Here is a 17136-nt window from a genome sequence, read left to right on the forward strand (position 1 = left end):
TAAGTAATTCTTTTAAAATATTATGAATAAAGTAAAATCTATTTTAGAATTGTAAAATAAAAAAATAGAAAAAAAAAAAAAAAGAAAGAAAAAAGAGTCAAATTAGCCCTCAAACTTTACCTATAAAGTCAATTAAGTCCCTATACATTACAAAATTGCAATTAGACCCATAAACATGTCATTTTAATGACTTGTTATTGCAGGTCACAACAATTCCAGTGACCTTCAAACTCACTCCGGCGACATTTCAATTAACTCCGGCAACCTTCAAAATAACATGTTTACGGGTCTAATTGAAACTTTATAATATTTAGGGGCTTAATTAATTTTATAGGTAAAATTTGAGGGTGTATTTTATATTTTTTCCAAATTAAAAAAAAAAATATTGAAGGCAACCTATTTGAAGGTTTCCATAGGAGACTGTCAGTCTCTGTCTCCTTTGTTTCCAGGTAGAGACGAAGGATGGAACGAAAGCATATGATTGCTTTCAATTATTAATTTGTGTTTTAATGTTATTTTAAAATTTCAAAAATATTAAAGGTGCTATTATTATCACTATTATTATAAAAATATAAAATTCATGTAAGATGCTACATAAATATAAATTGCATCATCAATGTGTAATACTATAAGACATATCCAATTTATCATTTTTACCTGTCATATTTAATATTTATTAGTCAAATTAATTTTTTTATTTGTTTATTTTATTTACTATTTTTAAATTTCATTTTTAGGTGTTTTATAGTATTTTTATATAGTTTCTAAATATATATTTCGTACATTTTATATACTAATATTAAACTCAATATTATGAAAATTGAATTCAAAGATTTAATAAATAAACCTATTAGTATCCTAGTAATGAGTATTTAATTCATAAATAAATATATAGATAATTTAATATTTTTATCCTAGTATAAGGGCAAACCTATTAGTTTGGTTTTTTGTTCAAAGATTTTAAGCCAAATAGGATATAGAAGGTTGAGGAATAGGAGAAAAAAAAAAAAAAAAAAAAAAAAAAAAAAAGGAGAAAAAAAATGGTTGTAACGTGTCTAGATGGGCATGTGCAGTGCACGCATTCACTGGCCACGCTTGGTGCGCTAAATACAGACATGAAGTAGCAATATTTTTCTTGCGCGCCCCACAAAAAACTAACAGGGGCGTTTGGTTTGAAAGAATTTAAATTTCATTTCCACCTAATTCCAAAGGCCATAAAATTTCTTAGTTTGATTGGAAGGAATTGTAATTCCCGCATTTTTATGGAATTAAAATCCCATGTCCCCCTGGGATTGACATGGGATTTTAGAAAGAAGAAAAGCTAGTGATGAGTAAAAATTACTCATCCCTTTTTTTAAATCTAAAATTAATACCACAACAACAATGGGCATTTTAGACTTTATACTACTTATTTCCTTTAATTTCCCATGCATACCAAACATTGAAATTGAAATTCTCAATAATTCTATTCCTATAAACTAAACACTGAAATTTAAATTCTCACTTTATTCCCAGTAATTCATCTCCCATTGAATTGCAATTCCTTTCCCACGTAATTCCCCCCTCCAACCAAACGTCCTGTAATTCTCTAGCAACACACTCTTATTTATCTCTCTCTTTCTACTCATCCATCCATGTTAGCCTCTCTCACATCCACATAATCCTATCCTCCTCCACACCCCCCCCCCCCCCTCCCCTCCCCTCCCCCCGAAAAACAAATTTTAAATAAAACACGATATCATTTTTTCGGACAACAACAAAAACTCATGAGCACTATCCAATGGTGTGTATTGGGTTTGACTATTATGTAATAACCCACAAATCATATGGAAGAGGTAAATTACACTAAGGAGGTGTTAAGTTCAAGTTATACAACATAACCAAGGATATCTAATATTACAAAACTTACATTCCCATGTTTGGTTCATATTATCTTACTTTCTCAATGGAAGATAATACTATATTCTCCAAAGAATGCAACATACCCTTCACATAGAATTTTGAAGGGAATGTGATTCCCTCACAATTTTAAGTTATCTAAGATTACCATGGATATTTATAAATTTTACCATTCTAATTCTAATTATTATAATATATATATATATATATATATATATATATATATATATATATATATATATATATGGAAGGGATCATGTGCATTTGTGGCTTCCCTTGCGGTTGTGCAGTAGATTAATGTGCGTGAGTTATATACTTAATTAATGTGCGTGAGTCGCGTGCTTAATGTGCCTGAGATTTGTACTTAATGTGCGTGAGTGTGTAATGTTAATGTGCGTGAGTTTTGTACTTAATGTGCCTGAGTATTGTGCTTAATGTGCGTGAAGTTTGTGCTTAATATGCGTGACTTGAGTTCAGAATTACGAGCTCAGAAGGAAGCAAAACAGAAAGAGAAGGTGGGTGAAACTTTTATGATTGTGTGTGAATGGATGGATATATGTAAACGCACATATGGATGTTTTGATTTTATGTTAAAAACAAATCCATTCCTCCACCACTTCGAAACAAAAAACAAGAAGAAAATGCAGCAGTGGATGAAGAACACACTCACGCACATTAAGCACACAACTCACGCATCTTAGGCACAAGACTCACACACCTTAAGTACAAAACTCACGCACATTAACATTACACACCCACGCACATTAAGTACAAATTTCAGACACATTAAGTACAATACTCACACACATTGAGTACAAACCTCACGCACATTAATCTACCGCACAAGAACCTTACACTATATATATATATATATATATATATATATATATATATATATATATATATTACATCATGTTGACTTATGAAATAATTTTGTTTCTCAAGTTCAAGTTTTTAAATCATGTAATCATATATGAAACCTTTTTCTTATTTATTTATGAGGAAATGGTCAAATAGGCCCTTAAACTTTACCCCAAAGGTCAATTAGATCCCTAAACTTTAAAAAATTGTAATTAAACCCTCAAACATGTCAAATTGGATCAATGAAGCCCAAAACTCGATAAATAACATGTTATTACATGTCATTTTCAATTCTGGCGACCGACGACGAATTACAGCCACCGAAGACAAAATCCGACCATCCGGTCTGCTTCTACTGGAGAAGACGATCTGAGGACCGCCTTCTCCATTGGAGAAGACGACCAGACGGTCGCCTTCTCCAAGGTTGCCAAGTTGGTGCATGTTTTGCGTGCAGGCGCATTGAGGATGGTCGCCAACTAGCGACCACCAATTTCTATGTTGCTTTCTTTTTTTTTCTTTACAAATAGACCTCAACAGTTCTCAACCTATTAAGACTTCTCTAAGGTGGATGGCACGTTGATTTAGAAAATGTTAGATAAAAATTAAATTCGTAAACAATGTTGATGAAAATCAAACTTGTGAATATAGGAGTTGTTTGTAATTATTAAAAAGAATTTTCGGAGTTTGAAAGTTTAATTAAAGAGAAAACGAGTAGGCATGTGATGGCTGATACTGCGGACCCATCAGACAAAACGAGTCCCCAAAATGGTTTGATTGTCAAAAAGAAGCTTCCCTTTCTGCCACTCTCTCTCTATCTCTATCTCTCTCTCGTGCCTTAGAAACTTTTTGCCCAACAAAGCATTATTTTTACTCCATGAAACACCCTTCGTCTTTCACAAGGCTATAAATGCTAGAGATTGCCCTTTTTTTCTGTGGTTTCTTTTCACCTTCTCTTAGCTACTAAGGCACACACATTTAACCATCGCGCTTTATATACATACACAACCGCACACACAAAGTATTATACATATATATATATATATATATATAAATATATCTCTCTCTCTCTGTATAGATGTGCGTACAAGGTTGTTTTGTCGGAGCCTTGAATTTGTTTGTGTTCATATCCAGAGGGAAGTTCTTGGATTGTAGGGAAATAGGGAGAGGAAGAGAATCAATGGACTTTTACACATACCTATCTCGTGCTTTGCCTTCTTCTCCTGCGTTTGCTTCTCTTTCTTTTGGGAATTTGGCTGATAGGGCCAAAGGATTCTTCACCTCTGCCGTCTCTAACGTCATTGGCAGTCTCTTCTCCGCCATTTTCACCTTCTGCTTTACTTTGGGTATGTGTTGCGCTTTTATTTTGGCGATTCGATTGCTCAGAATTCTTGATTTTGTTTATGATTAGGGGTTGCATATATATATTCTCAATATGTGATCTTGGTGTTTGGATTTCGTTTGCTTTTGATTATGGATTTTTTGTTGTTGAAACTCCAGTATTTGATTCGGGATGGGTTTCCAATTGTGGGGCCTTTTAGATATTTAGGAAAATTAACCGAACAAGGAAGAATCTTTTTTCCCAATTAGGTGCAGCTTTTAGATGTTTGAAAAACTGAGCAAAAAGGGGAAGAATCTTTCAAGTTATCTGCCAAACAAAAATACAGAAAGGAAGAGTCTTTTGAGTTCAAACACAAGTTGTATCATTGTACATTTATACCTTCTGGTTTCTTTAAGAATGTTCAAGGTTGCATATGGCATGCTGCATTTATCCTTATTATGTGGATGGTTGTGTGTTGAAATTCTTTTTGGGTGACGAGGAAAACCCGCAACCACTGCCCTCTGAGGGTGCGTATGGGTAAACATTTTACCCGCCTTATGACCCTAGCGGGAAAAGGACCAAAGGGACATATCAGGTTGTCCATAGGTGACCAGTTCAAACCAAGAAGGTCAATTAGCCGCTCTCATTAGGATTTGAACTTGGAACAACCCGACCAACTTGGCTGGGGTTGCCCCGTGTGTTGACCCTTATGACCCTAGCGGGCAAAGGACCAAAGGGGTATATCAGCGTAGGTTGTCCATAGGTAATCAACTCAAACCAAGAAGGTCAATTAGCTGCTCCCATTAGGATTTGAACTTGGAACAGCCCGACCAACTTGGCTAGGGTTGCCCCCGTGTGTTGAAATTTTCTTATGTGGAGAGGCATCCTTTGCCTTAAAGCAGAAAGGCTTGGTTCCACTGCATTTATCTTTATTATGTGGATGGTTGTGTTTTGAAATTTTCATATGTGGAGAGGGGTATCCCTTTTTTAATATCAGAAACTGCTTTGAATATTCATGGCTGTTATTAATCAAGGAATTGGGTTTGTTCTTGCAGTTGGAACCTTGTTAGGGGCAATGACTGGAGCTCTGATAGGCCAAGAGACGGAGAGTGGCTTCATTAGAGGCGCTGCAGTTGGCGCTATCTCCGGAGCTGTTTTCGCTCTTGAGGTCTACGAATCATCACGGCTGCTGTGGCAGTCAGATGAATCCGGGATCGGGTGTCTCCTCTACTTGGTAAGTAAACACGACTTCTACGCTAATTTGAGCAAACTTTGCATCTTTTTGTTGCGTTCGAAGCTGTTGGTTAGTTTTATTCCCGAGTCATTGAATGATTTGAAACTATACACAGATTGATGTGATTGCAAGCCTGATAAGCGGTAGACTTGTTCGGGAGCGTATTGGTCCCGCAATGCTGAGTGCAGTGCAGAGTCAGGTATTGGTTTATCATTATTGTATCACCATGAATGTTGAAAAAATCTCTAGGCGCTCTCTTGGCGCCTGGGGACCGCCTAGAGCGCCTAGGCGGGTGCCTAGAATGCCTAGGCGGGCACCTAGGAGGCTGACCACCTAGTGCTTAGGCGCCGATTAATCGGCACCTAGGTGCGATTTTTGCAACACTGATCACTATAGCAATGCCAGACTTTTAGGTGGAAACTAGAATTTTGCTTCCATTTACTAAAATGTTCTCGTGCTGCTGCTGATCAGATGGGAGCGGTTGAATCCGCATATGAAGAGGCGTCTAACATCTTCGACACAGGCGGGTCGAAGGGCTTGCCGGGGGATTCGGTTGAAAGGATTCCGAAGATTGTAATCAGCAGCGACGACAATGCGGATGCTTCAGGGGAGAGAGTCTCTTGCTCGGTTTGCCTGCAGGTATGCAACTAATTCCTCTTCTGTGGCTCTGTCTCTAATACCAAATTGAATGATCTGTTTCGGTTTAACTAAAAGCGTTTCGATATTACCATTTCTACGCGTTCAGGACTTTCAGGCCGGGGAGACGGTTCGAAGCTTGCCGCACTGCCACCACATGTTTCACCTTCCATGCATCGATCCATGGCTGTTGAGGCACGGTTCTTGTCCATTGTGCAGAAGGGATCTGTAGAGTATGTAGTGACTGAAGTGAAGTGTTTGTTTGTAAATATAGAAAAACTTGTTTCATTTTATCCATATATTTATACTTGATTATTATAGGTTTTTTTTTCTTTTTCTAATTCATTCAGCCTTTTTATCAGCACCAATTTTCCAGAAAGCCTATGTAATTAATCCTGAGTATTTAGTACTCGAATTTGATCATTGTACTTGACCATCCTCCTGTATAAAAAGTTTTTTTTTTTTTTTTAAAGCTGTGATAGTGTTAATTTGCTTACATTTCATCAAATATCTTTGATTTACCGAAAAACTTGCAATTTGAGGTGTTGAATTCACGTCGGTGCGCACAAGAAATTTGTCTACTTTGGACATAATTCCCATACTGTCGCCGCCTAGAGCCGTCGAAATGGTCTCGCGGGGTGGGACGGGCCAAAACACACCAAAGCCCGTCCTCGTAGCGGGGTGGGCTAAAAAGCCCGCCTCTTAGCGGGCTTAGAGTGTGGCCGCCTCGCTCCGCCATGCCAAAGCCCACTGGCGGGGCGGGCCAGCCCGCCAGCCAATACTTTTTTGTAATTAGAAAAGATTTGGTGTGTACTGTAGGTTTGTAATTACACTACTTTGTAAGTGTTTTAATTTTAAAAAATGACATGCAAACTAACATGTATTAAATACTAAATATTAATACAAATTAAAATAACTAACAACTAATAGAAATTATCCAAACTTTCAAGTTTCTATTCAACATTAAGAATTAAAATAAAATAGTTTTGCAAATACTAAACTTCTAAAACTCATAATTCATGAACCATTATATCATTCATATCATGGTCTTATTCTCCTTGATCTCTATCATCATTGATTTGGAAATTAGAAATTGCGAAACATACTGCGATATATATATTTTTAATATAGATTAGTAGGCCGCGGGCTAAACCCGCTGCCCGCCTGACCCGCCCCGCTTGGGCCCGTGACCGAGGAGCGACGGGCTAAAAAGCCCGCCTCCTGGCGGGTGAAATAATCAAGAACCTGTCCCCTACATACAGCGGGGCGGGACGGGTCGACCCGCTGGGTAAAACCCATTTTGACGGCTCTATCGCCGCCGAGGTTCGAACCTTGGTCTCTTACCCCAAATACTGCCTACTAAACCATTGAGTTAAGCCCGTGCGGGTAGCAAGTCAATTGTCTGATCAACTTGATTGGTGTTGTCTCTCATTTCATACCATATCTATTATTATTCGCTTGGACGCGAAGTATATGCGCTTGGAGTCTCGGACGAACAATTAGGTTCGGACCGAGCAAGAAAAGGTTAGGGCGACGACTTATTAAGCTATATATGGTCGATAACATTTGGCCATTTGGGTCGTGATCGGTCAAGCGTCACGCACATGTCAGTTCAGATCAGAAAATGGTCTGAGTCTCAAAGCGATTCGTACCCGACCAGGCCGAGCAAGAAAAGGTTAGGGCAACGACTTATTAAGCCATCGAGTCGATAACATTTGGCCATTTGGGTCGTGATCGATCAAGCATCACGCACATGTCAATTCAGGTCAAAAATGGTTCGGATTTCGAAGCGATTCGTACTCAACCAGACTTTAAGTATAAGAAACGCCATAGACTGGGGGTATATTCTTATAAGTAGCCTCCTAAGCGTTGCCCCAAGATTCTTTTGTGTAAAAATGGATAATTTTTTACAAATATAAGTTCATTTTTAGTATATTTAATATACTTAAAATGAAAATGAATAAAGAAATGCCCCATCTTCATTGCCTGGAGATTCCTGCACAGGATCCAGGCAGCAGTGGATAAACTAGAATATGCAGATTTCAAAAACTTTTGCATTTTAGTTTATCCAAATGCCGCCGTGTCTCAGCTTCTCCACCGCACCTTCATCTCCTTTCTCAGGAATCGCTCCCTCCACGCGCCACCGCATTAGAGTTCACAGGCCAACCAATGCATCTTCACAGGTTTCTCTGGACGCGCCACTGTCTAACGAAACCTCGCCGTCCGACCAAAACAAAACCGGCGTCATTGTGATCGGCGCGGGACTAGCTGGCTTAGCGGCAGCGACTCGTCTCCGAGCTGAGAACGTCCCTTTCGTCCTCCTTGAAGCTTCCGACGGCGTTGGAGGCCGCGTTCGCTCCGACGTCGTCGACGGCTTCATCCTCGATCGCGGCTTTCAGATTTTCATCACGGCTTATCCCGAAGCCCGAAGGCTTCTTAACTATGAGGCGCTAGACCTTCGCAAGTTCTATTCGGGAGCTCAGGTTTACTACGGCGGCCGTTTCCACACCGTCGCGGACCCTCTCCGCCACTTCTCCGACGCCTTAGGATCGCTTGCGAACCCTATCGGCTCAGTCGCCGACAAACTTCTCGTTGGATTGACTAGACTCAGGGTTTTGACTCGGCAAGACGATGAGATTTTGACTGCTGATGAGGTTCCCACTATCAACCTCTTGAAAACCATCGGGTTTTCGGATTCCATGGTGGACCGGTTTTTCCGGCCGTTTTTTGGCGGCATTTTCTTCGATACAGAGCTCGGAACGACGTCGCGCCTCTTCGATTTCATCTTCAAGTGTCTCGCTCTCGGCGAAAACACGCTCCCGGCCAAAGGCATCGCAGCAATCCCGGAACAATTGGCGGCAAAATTGCCGAAAGGCTCTTTATGGTTAAATTCGAGAGTAGATTCCATCAATCTGGAATCGAACCCGGCCGGGATGCAGGTGACTTTAGAAAACGGAAAAACATTGAAGAGTGAGCTCGGAGTGATTCTAGCAGTAGAAGAACCAGTGGCAGTTAAACTATTGGCAGGTAAATTGGCGGGAGATAAACCACTTCAACTAAAGAAACCGGTTAGGAGCACTGTATGTATATATTTCTCGGCGGAGCAGGACAGAATTCCAGTTAAAGAACCAGTTTTGTTCCTCAACGGGTCGGGCAAAGGCATTGTAAACAACATGTTTTTCGCTACCAATGTGGCTCCATCTTATGCCCCCACAGGGAAAGCTTTGGTCTCGGTGTCTCTCATTGGAGTGTACGATGATGTTGCAGATGAGGATTTAGTGAATCTTGTTGTGAAGGAGCTTTCAGATTGGTTTGGAGAGTCAGTAGTTCAGTCATGGAGGTATTTGAGGATGTACAGAATCCGGTTTGCCCAACCGAATCAATGCCCGCCCACAAATCTGCTGAAGAACCCAAGATTAAGACCAGACCTGTATATGTGTGGTGACTTTGTGACCAGTGCTACCTTTGATGGAGCTTTGGTCTCTGGAAGGAAAGCTGTTGAAGCTTTGTTAAAAGATAGGGCTTTTGTTAAACTATAAATCATTCAAATTTTGTCAACTTAATTTGTCAAATGTTGTGTGCAATATAATGTACATTACTGTCTGTTATCCCACACAAAAATTCCATGAAACGCATTTGCAGTTCACTATGATGTCAATTCTTTTGCCCTGCATTCTTCAGGAACTTGAAACTAGTTATGGGGAGATGTTATGTATTTACTGCAGATCTAAGCTTGGGGATGAGATTCGCGAGCTTCTGCAAATTCTTTACATGTAAGTGCTGAACCAATTAGGTTCTTGTTAATCTGGCTTTACACTATGGAAAGAGTCAAGATAATATATCGTTGAAGTTTCTTATATGTGCCGATTGCCAGTTTTTGACAGATTTAATACACCAGTCTTCATAATAGGAATCGAATTTTAGTTTTTAACTGTTGTTGATCTGTACGGCTTTGTCCTATTCAAGATCTATATAGTATAATACTATAATTGGTACCGTTTTTAGTCAAGTCATGTTTTACTTTGAGTTTCTTTTTTAGGGGGTGGGGGAAGATGTTTTTATTGGTAAATAATCAGCAGACAGCTCTGTGATAAGGACTCGGAATCAGAATATTAAATTTTCTTTGATTATTAAGAGATCAATGATCTTATAAGGCAAATAAAAACGAGGTTACTTTCGTGATGATTGATTCAAGTATATAAGACAAATGTGTAGAGCATAAAATATATGTTTCTAATGCTGCCTAGTATTTAGTCATATTATAGTTGGAGATTTCTATCCTGTTATATCTCATATTTTATAATTAATATTCAATGCATGGGACATATGTTTTTCTATCCTGTTATGTCATGTTTTGGATGCTTGCAGTGTGTTTCTTGCTATGGTTAGTACTTTTTAATATGAACATCATAATTGTTTTTTTCCTTCTTGGCAATATATGCCGGCTGCAAAGAAGGACCAAGTCAGAAATGGCAAGAAAGGATAACAAATGTATATCTAGGTAGCCGGCAAGGCAAAGATACCAATCTCTGTGCAGGTTTGCATGAATACCAAGTCCTAACCGAATTTAACCTGGTTAATGGACGGGACATGAAAAGCCATGCAGAAATGCAGTAAATTGAAGAAGTGGCAATGAAACAGAAGGCCAAGGACGTTAAAATCTTGATTTCCAAGACTTGCCCATTCTGAAGACGATAATGGCATATAGTCAAGCTTCTTCACCTCTACAGTCTGAGAGTCGTCAAGGTTCTGTTTTTAGCAAGAAATACATATGGGGAGGAGTTATCGTCGCCATCTCAATGTTATTTTTTGTTGGCTCAATGCTCTGCTGCTTTAGGAAAAAGCTTTATGCAAACTGCAGTTCACGTAGGAAACAAAAAGGTAAGTTCTTTATATCGTTCATGCACGAGTTGTACAAATAGTTTTCTTTTATATCGTTCAAATACTGAGAATTTCTGAATGATTAGGAGCTCTAAAAGCTGAAGAACTGATGCTAAGGATCTTCCAGCTGGAAGAAATACTGAAAGCAACAAACAATTTCAGCAAAGATTGCCTGTTAGGGAGTGGTGCTTTTGGAAATGTTTACCAAGGAATGTTTGATGGAGAGATATTGGCTATCAAGAAGGCCCATAGTGAATCCTACATGAGCACCGAAGAATTCATAAACGGTAAGCTGAAATTAACTCTCGTGTCTGTCTGACATCTCTAGCAGCAAACGCTGTGTAATAACTGATCTGTCTGGAGCTTCATTTAAGCAGAAGTGAGGTTACTTGCGAGAGTTAAGCATGGGAACCTTGTCGGTTTAGTTGGGTTCTGCGAAGAAGCTGGTATGCTCATAACTAACCTTAAATTTACAAGTCATTACCTGTTAAGAAAATTGAAAAATGATGATTATCTTTGATACTTATATTGCCTGCAACACTGCAACAGGGCCAAAGGGATCAAAGATACTGGTTTATGAATATGTTCCCAATGGTTCACTGCTTGACTATATTATGGGTAACATTCTGTATCGAACTCGAAACTCGATGCTGTGACATGAAATAAAACAAACTTCCCTGCTTGTTCTGAATTTCCATATCTATTGTAGGAAGGGGAGGGAAGAGCTTAAAATGGAGACAGAGAGTGAACATAGCCATTGGAGCAGCCAAAGGTGAAGTCTATGATGGGGTAATGTGATTGCATTGATTAATCCAACAGCAGATAGCCGTATTTGAAATGTGTTAATCTGACTATCCCAGGAATAGCTCATCTGCACCAAGGAATCAAGCCGGGTATAATCCACCGGGACATAAAACCAAGCAACATCCTAATCGGAGAAAGCTTCGAGGCCAAGGTCTCAGATTTTGGGCTCGTGATATCGGGTCCTAGTGGTGATCAATCCCATGTCAGCTCTCAAATCAAAGGGACACCAGGGTACCTCGACCCGGCCTATTGCTCAACTCTCCATTTGACTCCATTCACTGATGTCTTTAGCTTTGGAGTCATACTGCTGCAGCTTGTTGCTGCCAGACCTGTGATTCTCTCAACTAAAGCCCATCCCAATCACCACATTATTGACTGGGTATGTGCATACCTGCAATCTCCATTCTCTACTTCAACATTTAGGAGTTTCTTAATACCCTTCTGTTGAGCTGCATGTGGCTCGGAGAGCCAAGTCCAGCATCCTGCAATCGAAAAGTGACGTTGACTGCTTCGCAAGTATAATGAAATAAAGTTACACTTTCGTTTCTAACTATAGCTTTTAACGTAATGGTAAACGCTTGATCTGACAATTGGTATTAGAGTAGAGCCGAGTCAATATCCTACCACTGGAACATGACGCTAACTGTTATGCAAGTATAGCTTATAGCTTTTGACGTAGTGGTAAGTGCTTGATCCTAACACCTTCTATGCCGAAATTGCAGGCAAGGCCTAGCTTGGAGCAAGGCAGGGTCGAGGATATTGTCGACGTTAACCTTTTATTGGAGCCCTGCAACATGGAGATGATGCTGAAAATGGGACAACTAGGCCTAAAATGTGTGGTGCAAGACCCCAAGCAAAGGCCAACCATGACACAAGTCTGGCAAGAACTGGAGGCAGCTCTCTACTTGGTCGACAATAATGTCGTACATAAACAGCCTTCTGACCATCTCTGCAGACCAACCAGCAGGTCAAGCCAATTGCCAGAAATCTGGAACCAAGACTCAACACAGCTCTCCTCCCAGAACTCCATTAGTATAGATGCCATTCAACTCCAAAAGTTTTACATAGAGATGGATAGCTTATCCCACTTTCCAACTGAAAATTTGGGGTGGCTGGAGAATAAGAGTGCAGATGCTGATGATTATGATTCTCAGAATCTTAAGGAAACTATTATAGCTGTGGAAGACTATAACATGCATCGTTAAACATCATTTCTACTTGTGAGACTATGTTTCTCTTGTACATATATAGCTTGGTATCTGTGCTGTATTCTGTTGGTAACTCAAACTCAAACCACTTCTGGCTTGAGTTTCTTTAATTCATAAATTGTATCATGAGTTTTGATTCATCAAGTGATGAATTTTTATGTTGCTTTTCACTAGATTTATGATAAACACTCTTTAAATTCTCGAGTAATATCTTAAAAAATTTTATACTTTGTAATAGTTTAAGTAACTAAATTAATGCCTTACTTTTCTTTTCTTAAATACTGTCTACTGAACGAACTAAGTCTGTAGTTTATCATTGAGGGACTAAAAGTGTCGTTTTAAGGGAAGGGAGAAAAGAGGGAGGGAAATAGGAAGAAGCAGACAAGCATATCTCTATCTCAAGAAATCTCTATTATATCATTCAACTTTTGGGTGATGAGACACTAAAGAAGACGCCGGTTCCAAAGCTAAAAAAGCATTACATTTTACAACAAAAGAATTAAGATTAGCTGCGACTTCTCTAGTTGTTTTTTTTTTTTTTCTTTTGATTAACTAACCAAAACACGGATGGATGTTACAAAGGACACTGAAAAGGGTGTTGTATACCACATAGGAAAAGGTTTTGTTTTTGTTTTTTTTCTAGGATGCCCCAAGCCCTGTTGCTACAGCAGAACCACAAGGAGCCAAGGTTTTTGCCGCCGGCCCGTTGAACCCCCCGCCTCTCACGGATAGCGTCGGGCCTCTTAGCGAACTGGCTCTACTCACGAGGCTCGAGTCCAGGAACAGAACCACCACGGTGATGTCGTCATGGAAGTGCCTACGAACGCCCCGGTCTATCTTCTTCAGATCGGAGTACCTCATCTCTCTTTTCTTCGCTGCTTCTTGTAGCGCAGCTTTCACGAGCCTCCGAGCACTTCCCTGCATCCAAAAACAGAGAAACTCCTAAATTCGTACCAATTTTCGGGGAAAAATAAGTTTTTTTTAGAATGTGTAGAATTTCCAAGTCAAAGAGGCTTACATTTCGAGTGCCATTCTGTACAATATCGACCGCCTCTTGATTGCTGAGGTGTTCCCAGAGACCATCAGATGCAAATATGAGAAATTGGTCATGCGGCTCAAGTTCGTGCACCAAAATCGACGGCTCTGAGCTCAATATCGGCCTGTCAAACGGCTCCCGCAAGCGAAATTTGGCGTACAAAGGCTCTTTGTTGTACTCCGCCTTCTTGAGGTATAAATCGCCAATCGATCTAGAAACCTGCAAATAGAAGGTAGCAAAAACGGGCAATCAATAATAATTAAAGCCGAAGAAAGGAATATAGTACTAGTTGAGGCATTGAATGCTATAACTAGCATCAATACTTATTAGATATCTTAACCAAACTATCACGTTTAACATTTTCAGTAAAATATTTATGATTAAACGAGCATAATGAACCCAATTTACGAGACTTACCTGAATCAAGCCCTTCACCCGCCATACATTATGCTTCAAAACAACAATCTGTGAATCATCGGGATGCATAGAATGCAGCTCCTGTCGAATAGACTCTATACTCGCGTTATGCTCAGTCGAGAGCTGGATGGCGAGAACCTCCCCCGTCGCCTTCACAAGCCTCCCCATGACAGCCCGTGAATCTCCGAGATTAGCAATGTAGAGGGTCCCGTCACAAACAATCCCGACAAGGCAGCAAGATCCTACAGCAGCCATCTGCGGGTTCATTGGCCACTGCTTGGCAACCACCGAAAGAAATCCCTCTTCTGTTGCCTGAAACGCTTTCCGTATCACATCCACTGACATTGCATTTTGCTCTGCTGAAAACCCTGCTATATATATATATACACACACACATAGGAGCTAATAAATTTCGAAGTACAAACTAAAAGACACCATTTTGGTTTGCAGTAACTAAAGACATAAAAACGAAATAGAACAGTCCACATATGGTCATTTAAAAGTGCATATATAGTTGATTACGTACTCTTGAGATTCTGGAAAAGATGATCATTGATGTAGCGGGAAGTTTCTGGTCCTCCATGGCCATCGTATATTCCTACAAACGTTCCAAACGGGCCAGAATCGAGCAAGCTCAAAGAGCCAGACTCGATCTGGCTTTGATCCTCGAGCAAATTGTTGGCCTGGACAACGGCCATCGAGAAATCCCCAATAAGATGCTGCCCGCTATCCTTGTACCAAAGAAGCCCATCTTGCCTCCCAGCAGCTTCAGAACCCGAATGCACATGGGCATCGGACGATGGTCGCCAACAGGCCTTGAGGAAATTTATCAACCTCGATAACATCCCTCATTTCATCAACATCCAAAACGGATGCAACTAAAATCTTCCCACCACTAATCTCTCTTACCCTACAATTCAAAAACAACACTGAAGGGAGAACAGGTTAAGACACAATCCCAGCAGCCCTACTAACCATGAACCTCAAGACTCAAGAATCACTAAATTCAGTAAAGTTGATAGCTTTATCAGAAAGACAAAAGCCTAAAATCAAAAACTCATGTCAATTTCAGCTCCAGAAAAGTAAGCAAAGACTTGTATACAATCAACCTCCAAGATTGCAACTTTGAACAGTTGAACAACAAACAATTGTGGGCAAGAAACCAAAACGTCAAACTTCCCCATCTCTATCCACTTAAGAACCAGTCAATTCTAAGGTCATACAATCAAACCCCACTAAAGAAAAATCAAAACAAAAAAAGCCCAGACACACAATTAGCAGAAAAACACACATAAATTTGAAACCCCATAGGAAAACAAATTTGCAGGTCTCTGAAATGGAGTACTTTTCAAGAACATAGAAAGAGGGGAGAAGACTCACAGCAGTGTGATTAGAGCCCCTTTATGCCATGTATTGCAGTCAGTTACTGAACCTTGCCAACTGAAAAGGACTGAGATCTGAATCAAACTTAGCAAACTATGCGTTTCTCAAAGGGTTAGATCTATAGATCCATCAAACACCCACTTCCATATATTCACTAATATACTCAACACTTACAAAATATAGAGAAAAAGAGAGAAAATTATACTGCAAATTCCCCTTCCTTCCTCTGATTCTTGTTTTCCTTCATTGAACCAAGAAGAAGATAAAGGTGGCTCCTTTCTAAACCAGTGTGTGTGATTGAACCAACTCAATAACTCTTCTGTGTTTATTACTACTAGTTTTTGTGTATTGCCTTTTTCCTTTTCTTTCTTTCTTTCCTTCTCTCTACCTCACTCTTATCTCTCTCTACTTTCTAGTCCTTCCCAGCGGACAAAGACCACCTTATATACTCGTCATTGGGACTTGGGAGTAATTTCCATTTTTCAAAATATATTTTTAAAGAAAGTGTATCGTAATATGTGTAAATTGCATGAATTAATGTTTCTTGAAAGTTACTCTTAGGCCCTATTTTCAGAAAAAAAAGAAAAAAAAAAGGAAAAAAGAAAACCAACAGAATCCATGGCTGAAAGCCAGCAATGCAGAAAATGGGTTGCGCTGTGGTCCACATCCAAACCAGCAAAATATACAACAAATAATTGTTTATGAAATTAAGGGCAGAAAGTTGGATAGAAAGTTGAAAACTATTAATTGTTTATTTGTCGAAAACCCCTCCACTTTTTCACTATTTATGCTGTTCGTCCCCCATTCGATGAAAATCACTTTAGGTGGAAAGTTCTAAGCTGAGATCATGTTTGCTAATTTCGTCAAAAAGATAACTTAAGATAAAAGGGTAAATTTTATTTCAAAAAAAAAAAAAAGGGCAAAAATATATAATAAAAATTTTATCCGTGCATCGCATGGGCAATCGGGCAATTATTTGCATGAATTAAAGCAAGGATAACATAATAATAAAAAAAAAACATAATCGATTCAACTAATTTCATCAATTGCACAATATAATATTTGTTATTATAATTTATATAATTGTATATCGATTCAATTATTCTTAAATATTATAAAAAATCAATTTCGTGCAACACAATGGTGAAAATACTAGAATTTTAAGAATATTTGAATCGATATACAATTATATAAATTATAACGACAAATATTATATTGTGCAATCTATTTAATATTAAAAATACAACAATATTAAAATTCATATTCCTATTTTTCCATCACTACTCAATATTGAATCAATGATATTTAGTTTACTCGAATCTATTTATTCGACTTTGTTATTTACTTTTCATTATTTATAAATAAACTAATTTGTTTTGTTTTTTTTTTTTTCCTTTTAAGAGTTGATGTTATTGGATTCAGATAAAATATAGTTTGTTATGGTAGAGTTGGAGAAGTT

The 17136-nt window shown here is 38.9% G+C and overlaps 4 protein-coding genes across 7 annotated transcripts; 3 read left to right on the forward strand and 1 right to left on the reverse strand.

Annotated features, from left to right (window-relative positions):
- Positions 1 to 3558: 3558 nt before the first annotated feature.
- On the forward strand, positions 3559 to 6417 carry LOC109167748 (NEP1-interacting protein-like 1). Its single transcript, XM_019316875.1, has 5 exons — positions 3559 to 4103; positions 5134 to 5312; positions 5428 to 5511; positions 5784 to 5951; positions 6058 to 6417. The coding sequence occupies exons 1-5, from the start codon at positions 3836 to 3838 to the stop codon at positions 6178 to 6180; spliced, it is 822 nt and encodes a 273-aa protein (XP_019172420.1). The 5' UTR covers positions 3559 to 3835; the 3' UTR covers positions 6181 to 6417.
- Positions 6418 to 7916: 1499 nt separating this feature from the next.
- Positions 7917 to 9606, forward strand: LOC109167712. Its single transcript, XM_019316807.1, has one exon. The coding sequence runs from the start codon at positions 8021 to 8023 to the stop codon at positions 9485 to 9487; it is 1467 nt and encodes a 488-aa protein (XP_019172352.1). The 5' UTR covers positions 7917 to 8020; the 3' UTR covers positions 9488 to 9606.
- A 29-nt stretch (positions 9607 to 9635) lies between these two features.
- On the forward strand, positions 9636 to 12985 carry LOC109167713 (protein kinase APK1B, chloroplastic-like). The gene is made up of 8 exons (XM_019316808.1): positions 9636 to 9721; positions 10504 to 10829; positions 10916 to 11116; positions 11207 to 11275; positions 11379 to 11447; positions 11539 to 11601; positions 11690 to 12012; positions 12356 to 12985. The coding sequence occupies exons 2-8, from the start codon at positions 10646 to 10648 to the stop codon at positions 12836 to 12838; spliced, it is 1392 nt and encodes a 463-aa protein (XP_019172353.1). The 5' UTR covers positions 9636 to 9721; positions 10504 to 10645; the 3' UTR covers positions 12839 to 12985.
- A 248-nt stretch (positions 12986 to 13233) lies between these two features.
- Positions 13234 to 16108, reverse strand: LOC109167708 (probable protein phosphatase 2C 60). Of its 4 annotated transcripts, XM_019316800.1 has the most exons (6): positions 15883 to 16108; positions 15675 to 15734; positions 14821 to 15223; positions 14295 to 14665; positions 13860 to 14096; positions 13234 to 13759 (listed from the first exon to the last, which is right to left on the reverse strand). In XM_019316800.1, exons 3-6 carry the CDS (start codon positions 15137 to 15139, stop codon positions 13481 to 13483), a joined length of 1206 nt encoding a protein of 401 aa, XP_019172345.1. In that variant the 5' UTR covers positions 15140 to 15223; positions 15675 to 15734; positions 15883 to 16108; the 3' UTR covers positions 13234 to 13480. The 4 variants fall into 4 exon arrangements, with proteins under 4 accessions (XP_019172345.1, XP_019172347.1, XP_019172344.1 ...); XM_019316802.1 differs by having other exon boundaries at positions 14295 to 14662; positions 15675 to 16103; XM_019316799.1 differs by having other exon boundaries at positions 15675 to 16103.
- Positions 16109 to 17136: the final 1028 nt, after the last annotated feature.

The sequence above is a fragment of the Ipomoea nil genome, unplaced genomic scaffold, assembly GCF_001879475.1.
Source record: "Ipomoea nil cultivar Tokyo-kokei standard unplaced genomic scaffold, Asagao_1.1 scaffold3169, whole genome shotgun sequence".
Taxonomy (NCBI): Eukaryota; Viridiplantae; Streptophyta; class Magnoliopsida; order Solanales; family Convolvulaceae; genus Ipomoea; species Ipomoea nil.

What these genes read in the sequence shown, in the direction of transcription:
- LOC109167708 (XM_019316800.1), bottom strand. Translation starts at nt 15,139, where the DNA reads ATGTTATCGAGGTTGATAAATTTCCTCAAGGCCTGTTGGCGACCATCG. An exon ending in GGGTGAAGGGCTTGATTCAG is followed by an intron (nt 14,097 to 14,294) that starts GTAAGTCTCGTA and finishes TTCTATTTGCAG; the next exon opens with GTTTCTAGATCGATTGGCGA. An exon ending in TACAGAATGGCACTCGAAAT is followed by an intron (nt 13,760 to 13,859) that starts GTAAGCCTCTTT and finishes TTTTGGATGCAG; the next exon opens with GGAAGTGCTCGGAGGCTCGT.
- LOC109167712 (XM_019316807.1), top strand. Translation starts at nt 8,021, where the DNA reads ATGCCGCCGTGTCTCAGCTTCTCCACCGCACCTTCATCTCCTTTCTCA.
- LOC109167713 (XM_019316808.1), top strand. Translation starts at nt 10,646, where the DNA reads ATGGCATATAGTCAAGCTTCTTCACCTCTACAGTCTGAGAGTCGTCAA. An exon ending in CACCGAAGAATTCATAAACG is followed by an intron (nt 11,117 to 11,206) that starts GTAAGCTGAAAT and finishes TCATTTAAGCAG; the next exon opens with AAGTGAGGTTACTTGCGAGA. An exon ending in ATCACCACATTATTGACTGG is followed by an intron (nt 12,013 to 12,355) that starts GTATGTGCATAC and finishes CCGAAATTGCAG; the next exon opens with GCAAGGCCTAGCTTGGAGCA.
- LOC109167748 (XM_019316875.1), top strand. Translation starts at nt 3,836, where the DNA reads ATGTGCGTACAAGGTTGTTTTGTCGGAGCCTTGAATTTGTTTGTGTTC. An exon ending in TGAGTGCAGTGCAGAGTCAG is followed by an intron (nt 5,512 to 5,783) that starts GTATTGGTTTAT and finishes GCTGCTGATCAG; the next exon opens with ATGGGAGCGGTTGAATCCGC. An exon ending in CTTGCTCGGTTTGCCTGCAG is followed by an intron (nt 5,952 to 6,057) that starts GTATGCAACTAA and finishes CTACGCGTTCAG; the next exon opens with GACTTTCAGGCCGGGGAGAC.